This window comes from Calliopsis andreniformis, chromosome 5 (assembly GCF_051401765.1).
Source record: "Calliopsis andreniformis isolate RMS-2024a chromosome 5, iyCalAndr_principal, whole genome shotgun sequence".
In the NCBI taxonomy this organism is placed as follows: Eukaryota; Metazoa; Arthropoda; class Insecta; order Hymenoptera; family Andrenidae; genus Calliopsis; species Calliopsis andreniformis.
Window position 1 is genome coordinate 6,823,533 of NC_135066.1, and position 19,794 is coordinate 6,843,326.

A 19,794-nucleotide genomic window follows, 5' to 3' on the forward strand; every position below is an offset into this window, starting at 1 on the left:
TAGTGTGATGAATATATCTGTTCTTTTCATTTAAGGGGCTAACATTGCTAAATATAATTTACACTCTTGTACTGAATCTACATTCTCAATAATATAAGTTTGAACAACTAAAAGAACTCGAGAAATGTATAGCCACGGGCGTGTTAAACGCCTCGAAATAATCACAATTTTCACAGATTCAGTGCAACGCAAATATGCTAAAGCAGCGGTTGACTTGTGAGTAGGACGATTAAAAGTTTTCCTTGATTTAACGATTTGCTTACTGAATCGCGGAAGCCAGTACTACTCTCCTCCCTCCCCTTCGTTCGTTTGACCCTTTCTTCAGCGTTTCACCGCGGCTGCCTTCGCTATTTCCGCTGCTTCCGGCAGCTTTTCAACGCGCAACCCCTCCCGGCCGGTGCTGTTAAAGGGAACGTACGAAGCTCGAGCATCCAGCAAAAGAAGTCCGAGCCAGCAGCGAATCCGCGAGCATAAGCGCAATTAGGAAGCGCGGGCATACTTCCATCGTCCATGGTGTGTTGTTGAAACGCGTATTGAGGCGTAGCCAGGCGTAGCCGTCGACTAACTCCCGACGAGATTATCGAAGACGCATCACCGCGATTCCATGTCGAGATACAAATTGGTCCCTTGCAACCGTGACGCGGCGTATAGCGCGTCCCGAATGGAAGGTGGAGGAGCGTGCATGCATGCACAGCGTCGGTGTAGCGGGCGGTACAGGTGCGACGGGCCGGGGCAACGAGGAAATTGCAGGCTTCCCAGTCCCCCAGGTGCTCTTCGTCATCATAAAGCTTACGCCACTGGCATTGTACTTGTATTAAAGCCAGCCTCGAACACGACCCTCCGACTCGCCCTTCCCGACAGCCCCGCTCCTGTCCTATGTTCTCGCGCCGCGGTCTCTCCGCGTCCTCTCCGCGTCCTCTCCGCGTTCCGCCGTCCGCCGTGGCTGCCAGCTGAGTATGTATCGTCGACCAGTCGACCATTTTCTCGAGACCGCAGCCATTCCTGGCCGCCACTGCTCCCTGGCCACCACGACCAGTCACCGGCTATTTAATAATCGGTATTTATGGGAAAAACTTGCCAGACGGTCGCCGCTGCTGTGTCGACGATGCAACCCGTTGTCACTGCGAAATCTACGGTCCAGCCTCCTACGCGACCGAAACGACAGCTTTAAATTCGCGCGTTTTCGATTCGCTCCGCTGTTCGCTCGGCTGTTCGCGCGCCTGTATCAGTATCCCTGTTACGAAGCGAAATTCAACCGACCCGTCGCCCGAGAATATTAAGTTCATAAATTCACGCGGTCGATCCTTAATGCGCGACTGGCCGGCGTTGTTGTTTGGATTCCGCGAACGCGCCTGCGTTTCGTTAATCTTACGCAGCTGCGGTCGATTCGGCTTGGTCGCGCTTACTCGCCAGCCCGGCCAAGTGAAACGGTTCGCCGATGGTCAGACGCCAGTCAACCGTACGTACCAACTCGCCACTGCCGACAATCGAGAGATGCTTGTACGAAGGATGCAATCGATGCTGCACGCGAGTAGCATGGGCAGGTTATACCAGGGGGACGACAGCGGTCTGATTTGCGTTCGGTTGACCGCGTAATTATTTTCAAAGGATTAGGCGTTAATGCGGTGAAGCACTTGGGTGCGAGATAAGCTTGGTCAGGTACTTAAAGAAAATAAAGTCTGGGCCCGACGAAGGGGCTTACTTTCAGGAAAAATAACTTCAAGAGTTGTGAGAAAAATGCTATCTCAGAACGAAGTATCTGAATACTGCGGAAGTGGTTTTATTAATAAACTGTCAGCCAAAAGTATGGGACCATCTGACTTCTTATTACGTTCTATTCTATTATCTAATGTAATGTAATGTAATATAATAAATAATATTGCTGTGCTAATGGTGGACCAATAATGATTATGCAGAATCAGAGCGAAGGTTATGTATGTGATTATTGTAAAAGTAAATCATTTGTGATCGTACTGTTATACTTGGCTCTTGTATGTCGTTAAAACTTTTTTAGTATCACTTTAACGACCACTTTAACGATTCTGTCTTAATGTATAGAATCTAAAAGATTTAGAAGTTCTATAAAGTTCACATTTATATTTATACAGTATATTCACACGAAATTCCTTAAAATGATTTGTCTGACTTTTTTGTTTATAGCTATTTTGAGTTTATGTTCTCCTCTAACTGTTTCAATTCTCACTGTAAAGTGCGTCGGACTCCTATGCGATATAACTATGATTAAAAAAAAGTAGAATTATGAAATTTCTATACACCGTGCGGTCAAAATATCAAAACTACCGCAGTCAACGGGTTAATATAACTCTAGTCAAACAGAATGCAATTCTCCAGCGATCGGTTTTCAAAGAAAACTAATTGGAACACGGTTGACTGGTATCAGAGGAGGTTTTGTCACCGACTTTGAGGTACGTTCACGTGAAATGCGTCCAGCGCGTATGAAGCACGAAGGGGAAATACGAAACATAATAATAGAGACGACGCGTCGTCTCCCGGTCGTCTACCAATATAAACTTCTCGCTCCTGTCCATCCGTTCAGACTGAATTACCTGGCCCTGTCCCGGAGGAGTCTACACCCCGGCGTCCTACAACAAAGTTTGCACGGGCAAGCGAAGCTTAATTAAAAGCTACGATGACACTCGAGGGCCACTCCGCTCCGAGGGGTCAACGATTCGTTTCCCTTGGCATCGAGAACGAGAGGGTACCTCCTAATCGTTCGCCGTTTACCTTCACAGACCAGTTCTCCTCGGCCTTTCTCAAGACGAGAACAGGCTACTCCGTTCATCTTGTGAACGAAAACAGTTCCACGATAGCACGAAGAAGGTCTTGGATCAAGTATTGCCCCAGAGCTCGCTCGTCGAAGTTTCAGGCAGAGTGTTAACGGATGTGGTAGTTCGCCACCATTAGAAATAACTTCTTCGGCACTCTGGCAGCCCCGGTACGCGACAGTGAACAGAGGCTTTGCAGTTAGCCCGCTTCGTGCGACCGTAGATTGGCTTGGCGAGAGGTGAAATTTTTTTTGACAGCAGGGGCTCGTTGAAAAATGCGAGGCTTGCGTGGTCTGTGCGTGCTCGAGAAACGCCCGCGCCCTTCCCGCCCTTTGATGGCCTCGAGCCTCTCTTTCGGAACCTCCCTCTCGTAGAGATCGTTGAGACTTGATTTGAATCGAACCACCCTCGAGGCCGAGGAACGGCGGGCACGCGAATTATTAAGTTAATAGTGCCGCAAGCGCGCTGCTTCTTCTTTGACCCGTGCCAGCTTGGAAACCAGCCCACGCGCACGAAGCATTTGTCTACGAAACTATTTTTCGCTTCGTACAGGTGATTCGTATTGGTGAGATTGTTCGCCAGGCGCCTCCTTATCCGACCGCAAAATCGGGAGTCCTAAATGGTCCTGTCTGCGCTCCTCTCTGTTGCAGTTACTTGTAATATTCCGCTTCTCGGGTTACAATCTCGCGGCAAGGAAATCTGTGCGATCTGTGAAAGGCTCGTTCCCGCGATGGGAGCCAGGCGCGTCGCTTTGTATCGGTCGCGGACGCGACTGAGACCCGGCTGGATGGTCCTCGGCTCGTGAATCAAGCGCAGAGATCGCATCGCGTGGCCTCGCCAGCTCCAAGTAAATTGTTCGGAAAGCTGGGTCCCGTTTGAATTTCCACCGAAAGGTTTATGACTATTTCTCCGTTGGGGCTCATTCGTACCGAATTGAGCGTATAACTACCAGCGGCCGTTCTTGAATCGTAGTAGTATATATAAATAGAAGGGAGAAGAACGCGCGGGGATTCGTCGTCGGTGCCAACTGCAAAACTGCCGCCGCGTTCGAAAAAATGGAAACGCTGGTACGTTGAAGCCGCCCCTGCGGACGTCGATGGTGTATCGATTCGAGGATCGAGCTCTTCATCGCCGGTAATTTTCTTCGCTGCCAGCGCTCGGCCCGCGTGCCACTACGGGAACGACGCTTTTTGACGCGGATTTACGCGGCTCCGTAGAGCGACCGTAAAATTCATCGCTCACTAACATTCGCGTACATTCCACGCTGCCCTCTCTCGTCTCGTCTCCGATGAATCTGCGAGCGACGAACACGAAGCAATAATGCGTCACGTATAGCAGAGGAGAAGTTGGCAGGCTGCGAAATAGGAATAGGGCGAGGACGGGGGAGGATCGAGGTATACTTGACACCGAATACCAATTATTGCGTTGGACCTAGTTGAACGTCGATCGGACCAATGCTACGGGACAAATTGTCAATTTATGCTTTCTCGTTATTACGCTGTCCTGGTCATAGCGTGCAGTGACCGCAAGACAACTAAAACACTTGTGTTGCTCGGTTCAATGTTCTTTGCGAATATTGGGGACTTTATCGTTTTTGTAATAGTAATAAGAGAGGTAGTTTCTTGAGTGGAATAATTGCCGTGTTTGAGTGTCACAATACTGAGCAGACGTTGTTATATAATCTAAGACAGAAAATTAATTAAGACTACAAATGTTTCGTATGTCACCACCTGGTGGTTCACTTTAAAGTTTAGACGAATTTAGTCATTTATAATTTGTTTCACATTCCTCTTTTCTTATTTTGTAAAGAAAGCTGTGTGGACAAATATGGTAGTCCTAGTTCCAGTGGTGAATCAAGGTTTATCGGTGGGATTCCAGTCCCTTGACATTGAGAACTGCAAGAACCTTGAAGTCGTCAATCTTATACATTTCCCCCGACGATAAGATCGTTTAAGGGTTAGTGCCACGGAAGAATCGAGACAAGACGATAGAAATCGAGATGCATTCTCTCGAAAGATACGTCGCGCATAGAGTCATAAAAATAAAGCGTAAAATCAACTGCTGACTCGATTGTGACTCCCGCCGCCGCGTCGATGGGCGGGGGTTAGAGAAAAAGGGAAAGAATATTGCGGAGTGTGCGATTTAAATCATAAAACTCGAGTAAAAATCCCGAACACTTTTTGCAGCTGCAGTTGCACTCGTACTCACGCGGCGAGATGCCTAACCTCCCCACTCTCCGCCCCCTCGTTCGCCTTCCTCGCGGATTTCTTTTCCCCCGATTCAGCTCGTTTGGCCCTCTTTCCCTACCGCTTATGTTTCTCTTTCGCCGTGCACCTCGGGCATTACCCAGCCATAGAATGGGCCGAGAAAATCGTAAAAGGGAATTACTCGAACGATTCGAACCAATTCCGTCGTGCTGCGCTTCCCGAATCCGTATATTTGTCCGGGCGCGCGATATTTCTTTCGGCTCGTTCGCATGGACTCGTCCCCGCGATTTTTCGATAATCTTTTCCACGGAGGAAACTTTCTTACCCCGGTTTGAGAATTGATTTCCACAAATTCCTCCGAAAAAGATTCCTCTTCTCCAGCGATCGCTGCGAATAGAGGAAGTCGGAAATTTTATTTCTCCTTATTTACGAGCACGCGTCATCGCGCCGCATAAATCCTCGACTTTGCGCTCATGTCGAAAGGTCTCGTGGAGGCAAGGAGGAAAGGGCTTTCCTCTGTCGCGGTTTGTTTTAATCCCTCGCCCGGAGAACATTCCCCGATGGGGTTCCCAAGCAAAAGAATAAACGCGACCGCCTGCACGCCATTAATTGTCCGTGACTTTGGAGAGAGACGAATTCGAGTCGATCGGTCACTGGTGGAGTTCGAGTATCCTCGTAGACGGGAACGTAAAGGTTATTCACTGGGAGATCGCGCGACGGAACAGGAAGCGATAATATTTCATTCGCGGGACTAGAATATCATTTTTCAATAGCGCAGCTTAGTTGGGAGTTATATCGACCGGCTATATCTTCGGAACGTAGCCCTTCGTTTTTCCTCCATTTCTCATTCCGTCTGCTTCTCCTCTCTCTCTCTCTCTCTCTCTCCCTCTCGTTCCTTTTGTTAGCGGGAGTTTGGCTGTCTGGTTCCCGCGCGATCAGCCGCGCCCCGCGTCGGTGTAAGCGGGCCCAAATCGCGAAGAGAGGTGTGCGTCGCGCACGGTAAATTTCCCATGCAAATGAGATCGCTGATACGCGCGATATATAAATCCGAAAAACCCGGCGAATATTTATGTCTATTATCTGAAGACCCTCCGAAAACGCTTCCCCTCGCCTCGTCCCGTTTCCTCTTGCCCTCGGGCTCGTTCCACGCCTCGTGATTCGCGTCGAAAACGTCGCTCGTCTCTCAGATCGTGTGCCTCCTTCCCGTATCCAAACACAATCGAGGAGAGCCGCTTACCCGACGAATCGATTAGCCTCCCTTCGAATTATCCCGCGACATCGACGATTGAGGCGGTATAAGACCTTTGAGAGGCTCTCTGTTGCATGCAGATGGGAAGAAGCTCGATGTCGATCGCACTGGTAAGACATGTACCTCTACGAACACGATTTTTGGAAATTTTACATGTATCTCGCGCCTGAAATAATAGTTTGCGGTTTATATAAAAATATTTTCGTCGTAGTTAGAGTAAAAAAATAAGTCCGTGGATTGTATTTATTCGACGAATTTTTTTTTTGCATAGAAGTTGGTGGCTTCAATTGATCTCGTGACTGTGTGTTTTGTATTCCCTAACATTTACTATTGCATTTTTCTGTTGACTATTTCTGATTTGATATAGTTGACACAGCTTGCTGGTGATTGATTGGTTTACGTGTAGGCACGTGGAAGGATATAACAAATATATACATACCTGCGAGCGTATTTATAAATGAGAAGGTCTAAAACAAACGAAAGGGTTGTTCAGTAGTTAATGTGCAATTCAGTTGCCGACCATTGTTACATGTTCCTTGTCAAATCGTTCCTGGGTGGCTTCATTTTTAAGCTATGTGTATTAAAAACGGTGCAGAGTTTAATAAATGTATAAAAAATATTTACTTCGCAGTTTTCTGTGAGTGAAAGTTTGTTTGTCAGTAAAGTAAATATTTAAAGTAATAATACAAAGAGAATAATAGCACAAAATGGAATAGAGTAAAACACAATACATAAATATGGGTTGGTATCACAGATAATATGTACATTTAAATGTTTTCCAATAATCGAATGTTATGATACATTTTATTGACATAAGGAAAAATGGTTTGTTACAAAATATTACCGACTGTATACTAGCTCTTGCAGTATCGAAATGTATGAACTCTTTGAGCGACTATATTACTTTGAATAAAAAAATGCTCAATTTAGAATAAGAATTCTCAGGAAACATGTGTTTCGATACACGCCAATCTTCAGACTTTTACATAAAAACGAAATCGAAGCATACGCAACGCGTACCGATTGTTTCGTCGACGAGGCCAACTAAAGTTCACACATGAACCGTAGAAGCATTCTAGCGGGCAACGCGTCATGGAAACCGAGCCCTAATTAGTATAGCAGCGGAGCGAGTAGTCGCGCTTTAATCGCATGCTTCCTATCAACCGAAACGAGTTTCTCGAAGAGCTATCACGCGAAGTCCCGAGGTCTTTAACGCGTCATGGGTGTTAACGGCTGGTTGGCTGACCGAATCGCCGAGCCAGCTTGCCAGCCAACTCAAATTACGGGCTCTGTTTATTGGGTCGCGTTTACGCTGCCCGCAAACTCGATCTCGACCCTCGATAGGTGAAAGAGTATATTACGTCGAGTGCGAGCACAGGGCAGAAATCGTTCCTTACATTAGGGGGTCTGGTCAGGGGTGGACGTCGGGGCGGGAAAAAAAAAAGTCGATTCCGTGTCGTAATGCAAGGGACAGGGACGAAACGGCAGCCGCGTATCTTATCTGGTTACGATAAACGAACGGCTGAAAAGCGCGGAAAATTCGCAGGACCGTTTTAAACTCGATCGTCGGCCGTTATCGTGAAACGTTCGACCAGAGTGGGCGTTTTCCGCGATAGCAAAAACTACGATCGACCCGGCTCGCATAAAGGTACGTTAATTAACGCGGCTCGTCGAGGCGGTGAAATACGTTCGATGACGTGGCATTGGCAGGTCAGATACGGGCTGGGAAAGAATTAAAACGTATAATGGTCGACAGCGGTGGAGTCGTCCGACCGTAGGCCAGCCTGGCCGTCGCGGCGCGGCGGGGCGAGGCGAAGGGTGGCTCTTTTGGTCGATCTGTGTGGCGGGTTCGGTCGCGCCACGTAGCGTAACGGTGTTCTCTCGTGGCGGTCGCGCGAGCTACTTCGTGCAAAGGAGTGGTTTTCAACCCCTTCCGCCCTTCTTCCTCCCCATCCTCGACAGCACGAACGAGCCTTGGCCGAGAGCCAGCGTATTCATTCCAGAAACTAGCCCCCGATCTAAGGGGCCAATTATTTAATCAATTCCGCCCTCTTAGCGGTCCGGTATAGAGCAGATAGGCCATTCGAGGTAGGGAACTGCCGACGACGACACCACCGTCGCGGCATCTACCATTCAAATCTCGATCCTTCCTCCACCTATTCGCGCAGTTCGCTTCCGAGACGACTCAACTCGATTCTGATCGACCGTTCACGCTCAAGAGATACGCCTATTGATTTCACAATGGCACGTCTTTTGACTAATCTCGGGAACGTTTTCCGTGCTGCTGGTTAGCACGTTTCGAGCACTCGGGACGCAAACACTTTGTACGATAGGGGCGAAAAAGCAGGGTAGGTTTTACACTTTTTAGATAGCTGAAGAAGTTACGATGTTCTTCGAATGAGTGATTTGGAACAATACCTTTTTTTGCTTAAAATCTTATCAAATGAATAGATGACTAGTAATAAACAATTGTGTAGTAATCAGTACAATCATCCGATTTCAATCTGATATAATGGATCGGAAAATTCAGGAGGTACTAAAATTAGAAAGCTATTGACTTATTTATAGGATGTCTAAAAGAGGAGATTCAGAGCACAAACGTTCGATAAAAAAGCCACCACATTATTTCAAATGGTCAATACCGTTATGGATATATAAATAAACGAAATGATTAACAATTTTGTCATCTACTTTCAGGCACTATTTTTAGTACATTAATGTCAATAAATCCATTTAGAAAAACTTTCATGTAACTAAAGATTGGATTGTTCTAATCAAGTTTTACCAAATGTCCAAATACTTATGATAATGTAAGTACCTATGGATGACTCACTGTCAGTTTATTTTGTTCTTTATTAGGAAAACCTTGCCACACAGAATACTCTCTATAGAAACTTCCAATTGATTTCAAACCTTCGACCAACAAATACCTATTCGCATTTCAATTGCTGTTCCTTCATTGGCGAATACAACAAAACAGGAAACGCAAAGGTCCATGACCTATCGAGTATTTCATCCTGTTTAAATGTGTAGATGTCTAAACAGTGGTTACAAGCGAGATCTTTAGGTGCAGTTTGCCCGATACACGAGATCACGAATTCGTGTAGACTGCCGCTTGGTGTTTCGTTCGACCACGGCAATGTCGTAGATCAAGATCTCCCATGAGAAATCCGTTCTCTTGATCGCGTCCAGCCGCAACCGAACGTCCGAGCGCTCGAAACGTTCAAACGTGAAACGTGATTTCGGACTTACGCTCGCGACTACCCGAAATTAATCCGGTTCGAAGCTTTCAATTTGTCTTTTTATTTCCTCCTCCCCTCTGTCCCACCATTTATTTTCAACGGAGCTGTACCGAAATTTAATCGATCTCGTTCCTTTTCGCGGCTGAGTGTGAATCGTCGCGCAAAACGTATCCTGGATTTACACCGACGTTCACTGGAACGGATTGTTCTTGTCATTTCTTTTTAATAAGTTAATATTATCGGAGCTGTTCGTATAATTATTCGACAGTGGTTACTAACATAATACATCTGGTTACTAAAATGAATACATGCTGTGGCTTTCAGACTTACGTCTGGATGATAGGTTTCTTAAGTGCAGCATGCACTTTTGTGGGGATACCCTTACAATCTTAACAAGTTGAAATAGGAAATTTGTTGACCTGGTAAACCGATATATCGATAAAGAGGAAAGGTTTCCATGAACGACTGATAATAAAAATTTCACAAGGCTCTCTTTTCACTCTGTGGCCATGCCAATCGATCCTCGCATATACCGAAGTTTTATTTACGCTCTGGGCGAAACCGCCGTTAATTATTGCCACGAATACCCCAACGAATCGTAACCGTACCATTGGCAGTTTCTCGTGAATTATTCCGTGTCGTTCAAAAATGGCCGTTCCAATTCGGCCTGCTGAATCTTCTTTTAGCGTTATCCTAAAGCATTGCTCTATAAAAATTCAGAAATATACTCCTTATTTTAAGAAGGTTAATTGTGGAATCGATTCGTAAATATTCTCAGGTCATTTATGGATAGTATGTACCTCAACTAGGTTTGCATATAATAATCGATAGCAGCATGTAAGTATTTTGGCAAAATTGTTCTCAATAATCAATAACTCTCTTGTAGTTTCAGAATTAATCCAATTGGTAGGGTTATGGTAAGAGGACGTATCGCGTGAAACATTGCTCTGGTACACCTAGCTCAGACGAATCTGACCGCATCGATACTCTCTATCTCTTTCATACACGCGAGCCATTGAATAAGATATATATACATATATATTCTCGCACAATCAGCTATTTGAGATTTAACATTTGCGTTCGCCTAAACGCGAAACGAAAAATAGCGAAAAAGGATAAACTACGACGACCATTCCGACCGGTGTCAAATTCGATAGACAGGCCAGCGTCGGTTGGATTCCGATGGAAAGCAAATAGGGGCGAGCATCGGCAAACGAAGAGGATCGGCGTGTTCGGATAGCGATGGAATCGTTTGCCCCCGTGAAAGTGCTCGCTCGCTCGCTCGCTCGCCCGCGCCCGCCTGCGCAGCCGTGATCGCGATAGGAATCTCTCTTTGGCATGCTCGTCGCGGCTAGTATATAGGTCAGCTATGTTATGTGCGGATCGCCGACTACGACATCGACGTGCTTTCGCGGTAATGGCGGCGATACCGTGGACTCACTCGAATATCCACTCGCAGCAGTTGCCTATTTCTTCCAGCCTTCTTTATCGGTTCTCGCAACGCTGCTCCTTATTAACGAAAGGCGGCTTGGGGAATCGATTTACGGTATTCCCTCTATCGAATCGCCCCGTATTACAGTGTAGCCTAACACTATCTGTCAGCGAGTTCATAGCGAGAACCACGTTCCTGAAGCGAAATTATTCATCCACTCTTCCTATTTGTTTCGACAACGACATAAACGAGAGTACACGACGACGAAATTACTTTGCTCTGAATAATTACGACTGATGATAAATATGCCGAGCTTATGGCAGGGAAACATCGTATTCGCTAGAAATTATTTAGAACAAAGGAGTTTTACTTGCGTGCACTGTCGCCCAGGTCTCCGATAAACCAAAAGTGGGCCACCATGAGTACAAGCTGACCTGAGAAACTTATCCCACAATATAAACTCATCAGTGATCAACAAACCTATATTAAGGTAATGGTGTGCTCCCTCTTCTTGCTAGTGTTCTCTCTCATAGTCGATTTCAAAGTTTCTTCCACGTCAAGCCACGCGTCATAGAGCTTCGCCCGCTGTTAAATTGGGCGAGTGATCGCGCAGGAAAATTCGACTGTGGCGTTCCGTCGAAGCATTAATTTAACCTCGCGCCACGTTCTAGGGAACTAATTATAAGACGCGCGTAACTCCAGCATTCCCGCGAAATAGCTCGAGCCAGTGAAAGTTAAAGCTTCGACGTCGCCGTGACGAGGGCTGGTTTCGGTGAAATCGGTCTGCTGTCGCGCGGGAACACTTCCACTCGATCGGAGACAACCGAGGCTACCAGGGTCGAAGAATTTTTCAAAGGCGAGAGGATGCATGGCTTGCCGCTTGCGAAGAAAAATGTCAAGGGTGCGCGGTCCCGATCCGAGAGTTATCGAGGAGCTGCCCTATCTCGAGCCAACGGAAAAATCGGTGAAACATTTAACTAATAGGTCGACGTCGGAGAAGAAAGATCGGGAAGGTTAAAAGGGTGTTCGACGCGCCCTACGTAGGGGAGGGAGCATCGACGACGAGCTGGAGATAGAGCAGGAACATCGATACCGTGCTCTGCGTTATTATAAAGAGAGTTTGTTAACGGTGGGATCGCTTGTTCAGAGTAAATTACGGCGCCTTTAATCCTTTGCGAACGAGACCTTCTGACGCTGGAACGTGAACCTGGGTGAGAAATTTCGGGAGCATAATTTTTTTTAGACACCTGACATCTGTGAATAATGTGAAGAATTTAGTTGGTGTAAAATTTCGGTTCGCTGGCTCGAATGGTTTGCAGGATATTAAACGAGCAATTTTTTATAATCGAGTAAAGGATGTTGACATTGCATCATTTCAGTCTCGATATTTACAGTTTACTTCAGGACAGTATCTTGTGTGTATAGTATTCCTTTAATTATTTTGAAACGAAGTGAAAATATTCTTCATATCGTACACACAATGCCCACGATTTTCAACTTGAGGAAACAATTGAGACACTGTACTGATATTTTGTCGAAGAACATTACTTAGGATACATATTCACTTGAGAATAAAACTGTCGCGAGTTGCTCTCGAGAGTACTCTCAGATAGTCTATTCACTGCCGGACACTCCGTTGAGAGTAACTGATTGTGAGAGTTACTGTTCGAGATAGATTCACTATCTAGAGTACTCTAGAGAGCAACTCGCGATAGTTTTACTCACAAGTGGACGTATACCCTTAGGAGGAAGCCACTGTCGTAGTGTTTCATCACAAAAAATATTTTAGTGGAAGGTTATTATAGCGATGCATAGCCCATGTTCATAGTAACTAAAGGTTAAAGTAACAACTAATTAAGTTGTGAAATTTTTGGGGATTTATAGTGGTATTTCGTCTTTAAGCAAGCAACAGTATGGAATAGTACATAAAGAGTTTAAGCGCCAAATTACGAAACTGAGTCATATAGGTAGCATCTACATGTGAGAACTACACTGTTCATCCCCTCGTTGAAGATTTAAAAAACGAATATTCAAAAGAAGTTCCTAGATTCCTTTACTCTTCGCCATCGAGAAATTCTTTTGAATACACAATGACAAGATTAACAATTCATACGTTCCAGCACGATAAAAAATACAAGAGACAAAAATGAAGAAAGGTACGAAAATAACAAAGCTTGAGTACAAAATATTTAACGACTGCTTCTTAAAGCGTCTTCTGGCCAATCATATGCGAGAAGTAATACAATACTTATTCACTTTCCTCTCACAGTATGCATGTCCCTCGAATCGCTGCCATCATCAAATAATAATCGCGAGCCATCCACTTTCGCGTAAAATTCGTCATCGGTTGACGAAAGCACGTAGGTCTCCGAATTTAAAAAGGATCGCAGTACACGAGCGTGCGCACGTGAAGCAAGCGGAACGCTTCGAGGCCCACGGAGCGTTCTCCGCGACAATACTCGACGACACGACTGAACGAGCTTCTTTCAGGAAACATCAGCGACTCGCAGTACATCACGTACATGACAAGTAAGTACGAGCACCACGCATGCCGCGTGCGTGGCATAGCTCCAGCCAGCGTTCGCGAAGCGGAGGGCAAAGGTCGCGAGTCGCAACCACCGCGAATTCGTCGAAGACTCGACGAAGGAAAACAGTCTAGGAGGGGGAACGAAAGGGGCGGCACGTAAAAACGCAAGGGTGGGAGAGGACCAAAAGCGTCTACACGGCGTCTCAAGGAGTTTCTTTCGCGTAAATCCACGTTTCTCCGCGGCCGACCTTTCGAGGGCCTCGTTAGAGTCGCAGTAAACCGCCGTAAATCGGCCTGTTTTCGAGGGCCGGTACTCAATTTCGCCTGGATGACCGGCGCCGGATCTAAATTTCAAATCCGCTAATGTGTATTTTTGCACCGAGTCGCCGGGGCTCTTATCGGGAGAGCCCCTGGCACGCTTTGAATTTCAAATATCGCGCGCGCAACCCGTGTCGGCCGTGGCACCGACCAACTTTCCAACGTTTCTGTCCGCTTATGTGCTGTCATTTGTTTCCCCCCTTCTTCCCGTGTAACGGCCGCCGATCTACGATATCTAGCGCATTTTATTTATGGCGGCACCGACCACGTATCGGAATTGATTCCGTGATTTATTCGTGGACCGTTCTTCGGCCGCGGCCGTTCGATACGTTTCAAGAGCGCGGCTGCCGACTCCGAATCGAGTTTCGATCGAAAAGTCGAGCCAGCCCGTACTCTTCTGCTAGCGGTTTCCTATGCGTCGCAGTTTCGCGTCGCAGTTTCCCGTCGCGATGCTAAACTTCTCGGCGAACGCGAACGGAGCAAGTGAAACGTCGAAGAAGCCATATATTTCTCTGAGTAACTATCGACTTCGAAGCAACTCGATTCGCGATCATGAGAGAGCGTTAATGCCATGGAAACAGTGTAATTTGATGTTCCGAACGCTAAATATTCACGTCCTTTGATCAAATTCTTAAAAAGTGTGACAGTCGGCTAGGTATGTTCTTGATCTTTTTCCTTAGAGTCTTCCCACGTACCATACTTAAATGCAGAGAATACATCATTCTGCAAGTACGGTGTGACTTCGACTTTATCTCCCTGCAATTTTCCTTCTGGCACATCCTCACGTAGTTTTTACGAATCTTAATGCGCGAAAGGACTCACTGGCTAATTGCACGCTGTGGCAGAGGATTGTGAAAGTTCTGAGCGCAAGAAAGTCGCAGCTGCAGAAGCTGTTAATTGAAGCGCAATTAACCGCGTTAACCGAGTGCTGATTAGAGTACCGTGTCATCCGCCGCAGAAAACCTTTCTAATCCATACTCGAGTGTGTCTTTTACATTACACCTCAAAGCAATTGTCAGCCTCTGAGTCCTCGAGAAGCCCGTCTTTCCGTGCTCACCGTTCGATTCGCCTTTGCGTTGAATCTGTCGCTGCTTCTTGTCCCTTCCTACCGCGCCAGGACTTGCTGTGTGGATTTTATTCTCGGAGGAAGAGCGCAAAGTACTCTCGATGGAACGTAAAAATAAACTCACTCGGTCTCCGGTGGATTTAATTTCCTAGGTATCGCGGGGAAGTAAAAAGATCCGCGAGCGCTAAACTTTCGCGTTCTTCTCTGTTTCGTAAATGCTCTTTAAATGGCTCTGAAAGCACTATTAGCGTTAAAAGCCAGTTAGAAGCGGCTGCCGCCAGCACCATGTCGCTGGACTTAGTCGGTTCGGTTAAAAACGAAATGTTGAAGTGCTCTTCGGCACTGTCTCTCGCTTACGAGCACACGCATTCTGGAGACCCATCATTCGAAATTCAAATTGTAGAGGGACGTGTACTCAGAAGCTGGTCGACGTTCGGAAACTGGTTGCGAGAAGTCGTAGAAACGAGAAACCCTAACGCTGGTTGGCTGGTGGTTCGGTCGAATGTAGAAGCAGCAGAGCGTCGAGATATCGGCGTGAGACGTGAGGTGGGGGCCAGATGCGAAGCTACTTATTTAGAATATTGCCGGCATACATTTGCATAAATTTAGCGCAGGCCCTGTGACGTTCTCGCTCGCTCCGCGTCGCGTCGTCGTTATAGACCCGTGGAGACCCTCTTAAGAACGAGAGATAGACCTTGCCTTGGACCCCGCCTCTGGCTTCTGACTGTTCTAACGTTGCTGAGCAAAAAATTTATTAGACCGAGAGCGTTAGTCGGGTAATTAAGTTCGTGGAGGGAACAGCAGTGCGTACGTGTGAGGAAAGATAGCAAACAGATACTTGAATGATCGTAGAATCGATAGGGGATAGCGAATCGTGTATTTTCGAGTTTGACGACGATACACATCCATATTCAAATTGAATTATCCGCGCTACCAGACGCGTTGATTCGAAATCGCTCGACGACTCGATTTCGCGTTCCCCGAAGCAGCCAAACAGTCAGCCAGCGAACCAGTCACGGCTCTGTTCACCGAAACTGGCGTGTATCCTCGCCATTGTCCCGACGTCGCCTGGTTCGACCAGACTAATGGAATTTCTTGGCGAGAACTCGGTTAAACGTGGTCGCTTTGCATACGTATCGAGACCTGAGCTGTGCTACGACATACACCCGTGCACGCTTGTTCGCCCCTTCCTCTTCCTAGTCTGCGAGCCTGCATTTGGAAACACAAGGGCCAGCGACTGTTTCGAACCCGAAATCTTGATAGGGTCAAAGGCTTTCGATTGAGCTTTCTTTTCGCGGAAAATTCTTGCAATTGTCTATGATTTTTCACGATCACGATAATGTGGGACGAAGGGGTAATAGAGAAAGTTAAAAGAGGTACAAGATAATCCATAAATTCTCTTTCAGTTTGCATGTTTCTTATGTCGTCTCCTTCGAGGATTGTATTTTCACTCTTCTTCCACGGTGTTCGTCGGTTTTGCGTTACGTATCTCGTTAAAGAAACCTGAGAAGCGAATAATCCGCGGCAAACAATCGCGACTGCCTTGGGAGATGTTGGTCGTCCTCCTCGACGCAATAGCTTGCATAGAAGCAAGTAGTAGGGGTCGGTGGAAACGCATTCACAACAGCGCGAGCAGTGAAGTAGAACAGAACTGGTCAGACGTGCAGATAGAAGATAGAGGAATCTGACGCAAAGCGAAATTTGGATACGGAAACACTCCTGATTGTTAAAACCTACACAATTTTGAGCTAGACCTATTATCTTAAAACACGTCACAAAAATAGCAATACTTCATAGTTTTTTTTTAAACATTTACACATGAGTGAAACATGCCACACTAGTTTGTCAATCAAAAAATAATTTTCAAATACATATCAGTTATGCTACAAAAATTTCCTAATAATCGATAACGAGTTTATAGTGAGCAAATGTCAGACACAGACATATTGCATTAAATATAATTCGATTAATTGCTATTCTTACTCATCCAATAACCAAATAAAAACGTCATTACATATATCTAGCGGTCAAAAACGTGTGCGTCATCAATCACCATATATCAATTATTTGTGTCAGTTATTTATAGCTACAAGCAATTGGACTCTAAATCGCAAATCCACTATTTTCTCATCCTGTGTCCATTTTTGAAAATTTAGTTACCTATATATGTACACATATTTCCTCGTATCCATTTATAGCCTACCGATCCTCCGTGTCGTTTCTATTTTGCGCCAGTTTTCTCAGCTCTGCCAAGTTGTCCGCCTGTTCCATAGTCAGCTCTCTGACTCAGAAGCCGATCACTACCGAGACGATACGCGACAATTGCAAACGCGTCGCGTGGAACGTATTATCCCGACGGAGGATGAGAGGGAACGCAACGACATAGCAAGCAATAATACTTAAACGCCAATAACGGCACGCCAGCGTATAAATTCAATTTCACGGTTCGGTGGAGGACGGCGGAAAATTTTCATTATTTAATCTGCACAGCCGAATTCTATTCCCCATTGTTGGCGCATTGTGCCCGTACAAACGTGCAGAAAACGCGACGGACCTTTTGAAAACTAAACCGAAAGCTGGATCGTGCGAGCGTGAGCCGCTGTTGTCTAGCTGTTAAGCGAATCACTGCTTGTGTGCAGAGGGGTTGCTTCGAAAACCATTTAAATTAATATTTGCCCTGTTACCCCCCACGAGCTTTGGCTTGGACGAAAAGCACGACCGGATTTCGATACGCTAAAATGCGAATAAGGCTCGCGCAATTATTTACGATAAAGTTGCGTCCTCGTAATGTACACTCGAACGTGCTTGCGGCCGCCGCGCCCTTCCATCGCAACCGCAGCCCCACCGTCGGCTTTCGTCCTTCCCCGGCCTCATCTCCCTTTTTCGCCGCCATCGAACATCGTCGTTCGTTGATGAGAATCCATCGCGCGTACGTAAACTGCCGTGATGTTTACACTTCATGCCCGAGCAAAATGGCACCGGTGTTGCGCGGCTTCTCCTTCCATAGCTTGCGCGTTCATCTGCTGGTGATTCTTCATGTTCGAAGATTCTAGAATTTCATCTCTTTCCGTACTTTCTAGTAGATGCTAGAGTAGGTGCTGTCTTGATATGTGTGGCACACTGGTTGACCCTTTTAAAGTAAATGCTCCGGTGGAATATTTTTCCAAACCTTATTATCAGTGCACTTCATGAATAACAATTGATAACACTAGTTGCAAAGTGACAGACGAAACAATATGACTTAACTGAATGATCACCTGGACTCTTAAAGAGTGATCTGTCAATAGATAAAGAAACTAGTAACATCAAACATTGAGAGACTTTTGTATTTAGTAAGTGTCTTCAGTATACACAAGTTCGTATCGAGACAAGACAGTATTACCAATCCCCACGCATGTCCCATCGAGCCTGTATCGAGACAGTACTATAGGCCCAAGGAAACATGAGCGTATCATGGAGACAGTATCCCACTACACGTCGAACGCGGTCAGAATCGAGAGTACGAGGTCGTGGTCCTGCCAGAGTTCCGGCTCGTAAATCAATCAATCTCATCGTCGCAGCTAAATTCGAATCATCAACCTGTTCCGGGCGGCTTCGTGGCCGAAGAATTGAAATTAATCGACGAATGGATTCAGCCGGCGAGACCGCGTTGAAATCTCTGCCCGCTCTCGGGGCTGCTCTCGCGAGAGAAATTAATCGGGCGGTATTTTTGGGTGGAATCCGGGCCAATCGCCACGATCGATTTCGTAATACGTTCGACGGCGGGTAACGGGTAATTTTATTCAAATCTCATGCAGATTGCTCCGTTATCGGCTACTTTTTCAATTACGTCGCGGCAGGCTATAAAAGCGTAATAGAGACGAGCGTGGCGCGAAGGGAACGTGGGCTCACGTCGCTGGAACTTCCGCTTCGACTGGCCTCGCGCGCCCACCCGTTGCCAAATCGGTATAAAGTTTAAGCATGAGATATGGCTCGAACCGTTTTCACGCGGCCGGCGCAATCTTTCGTTATTACCAACTTTTCGCTCGAAGTAGCCATTGGATCTTTATCCCGATTTCCGTGTCCTCGTCGCCGAGTAACGCTCGATCCTCAACGGCGACACTTTCTAGCGTGACTAATGAATTTGCGGAGAAGTCCCGGATTCTTTCGTGCTGGTAGATAGTCCAGGCTCACGCTCGCCCGGGGACCGCGTTCCCAGCGTTCCCAGGCATTCTGTGCACGGGTAGAGGCGCTCCATCTGAAAGTGGACCGCCATTAGTTTGGCTGGGCGCGGCGCTGCGTCTCGCGTTTCGCGATCTAATTTTCACCAACGTTTAATCTTTGCGTGCGCCGCCTGGATCCGTTTTCCTTCGCTCTCCCCGTCGAGAAGAACGGAAACGAAATGCACCGAGGCAGACGCCGAGGCACGCGGTCGAAATTTTTTCGAAACACCCTTGCCAGCCCGCTGATGGCCCCTCGTTTCTCTCCTGCCCTCGAAATATTAACGCTATTAACCCAACCGACAAGAACTACCGACATGAAATTACCGAACCCCGTTGCGTTCCTGCCGTCATCCTTGTGGCTATCCGAATTTCCTTGCTCTTCTAGTCGGACGTTCGCCGAACTCTGACGCGTCAACTTCGCGGGACTCGATGAGAACGATCTTCGAAGCGAAAAGTCGAGAACTTGTTTCCAGTTGATTCGTGGTTCGCAAACTGCCTTTTGAAGGGCTGCGCGAGCGAGTCTACTTCATCATAGGCGATTCGTTGTGGCCACCTACTCTCGACTATCGAACTTCAGCGTGATCTGTAGGAACCCAGCCGCACGAATAGAAATACATTGACAATCTGACTATTCATTGCGTTTCGAATAGTCTGCGATTAATACTACGCGCTTCCAACTGTATGCGATTGGCTGAATAGCATCAACAGTTCAGTTCTAGCGAGTGAAATCTCAATAAATTGCCCGATATGGTATTGACCCAGGGA

The 19,794-nt window shown here is 46.6% G+C and overlaps 1 protein-coding gene across 2 annotated transcripts in view; it reads left to right on the forward strand.

The window, feature by feature from the left end:
• The window catches only part of Lar (tyrosine-protein phosphatase Lar), a 237,016-nt gene that overhangs the window by 107,551 nt on the left and 109,671 nt on the right, over nt 1-19,794 (forward strand). Inside the window, exon 1 of one of the 2 annotated variants that reach the window (XM_076377451.1) lies at nt 13,420-13,445. The exons of the other annotated variant lie outside the window; for it this stretch is intronic. Within the exon in view, the coding sequence (XP_076233566.1) occupies nt 13,439-13,445 (7 nt within the window). The 5' untranslated portion in view covers nt 13,420-13,438. Of the gene's footprint in view, nt 1-13,419; nt 13,446-19,794 lie in introns of those variants that run through there. 2 annotated transcript variants of the gene reach the window in all.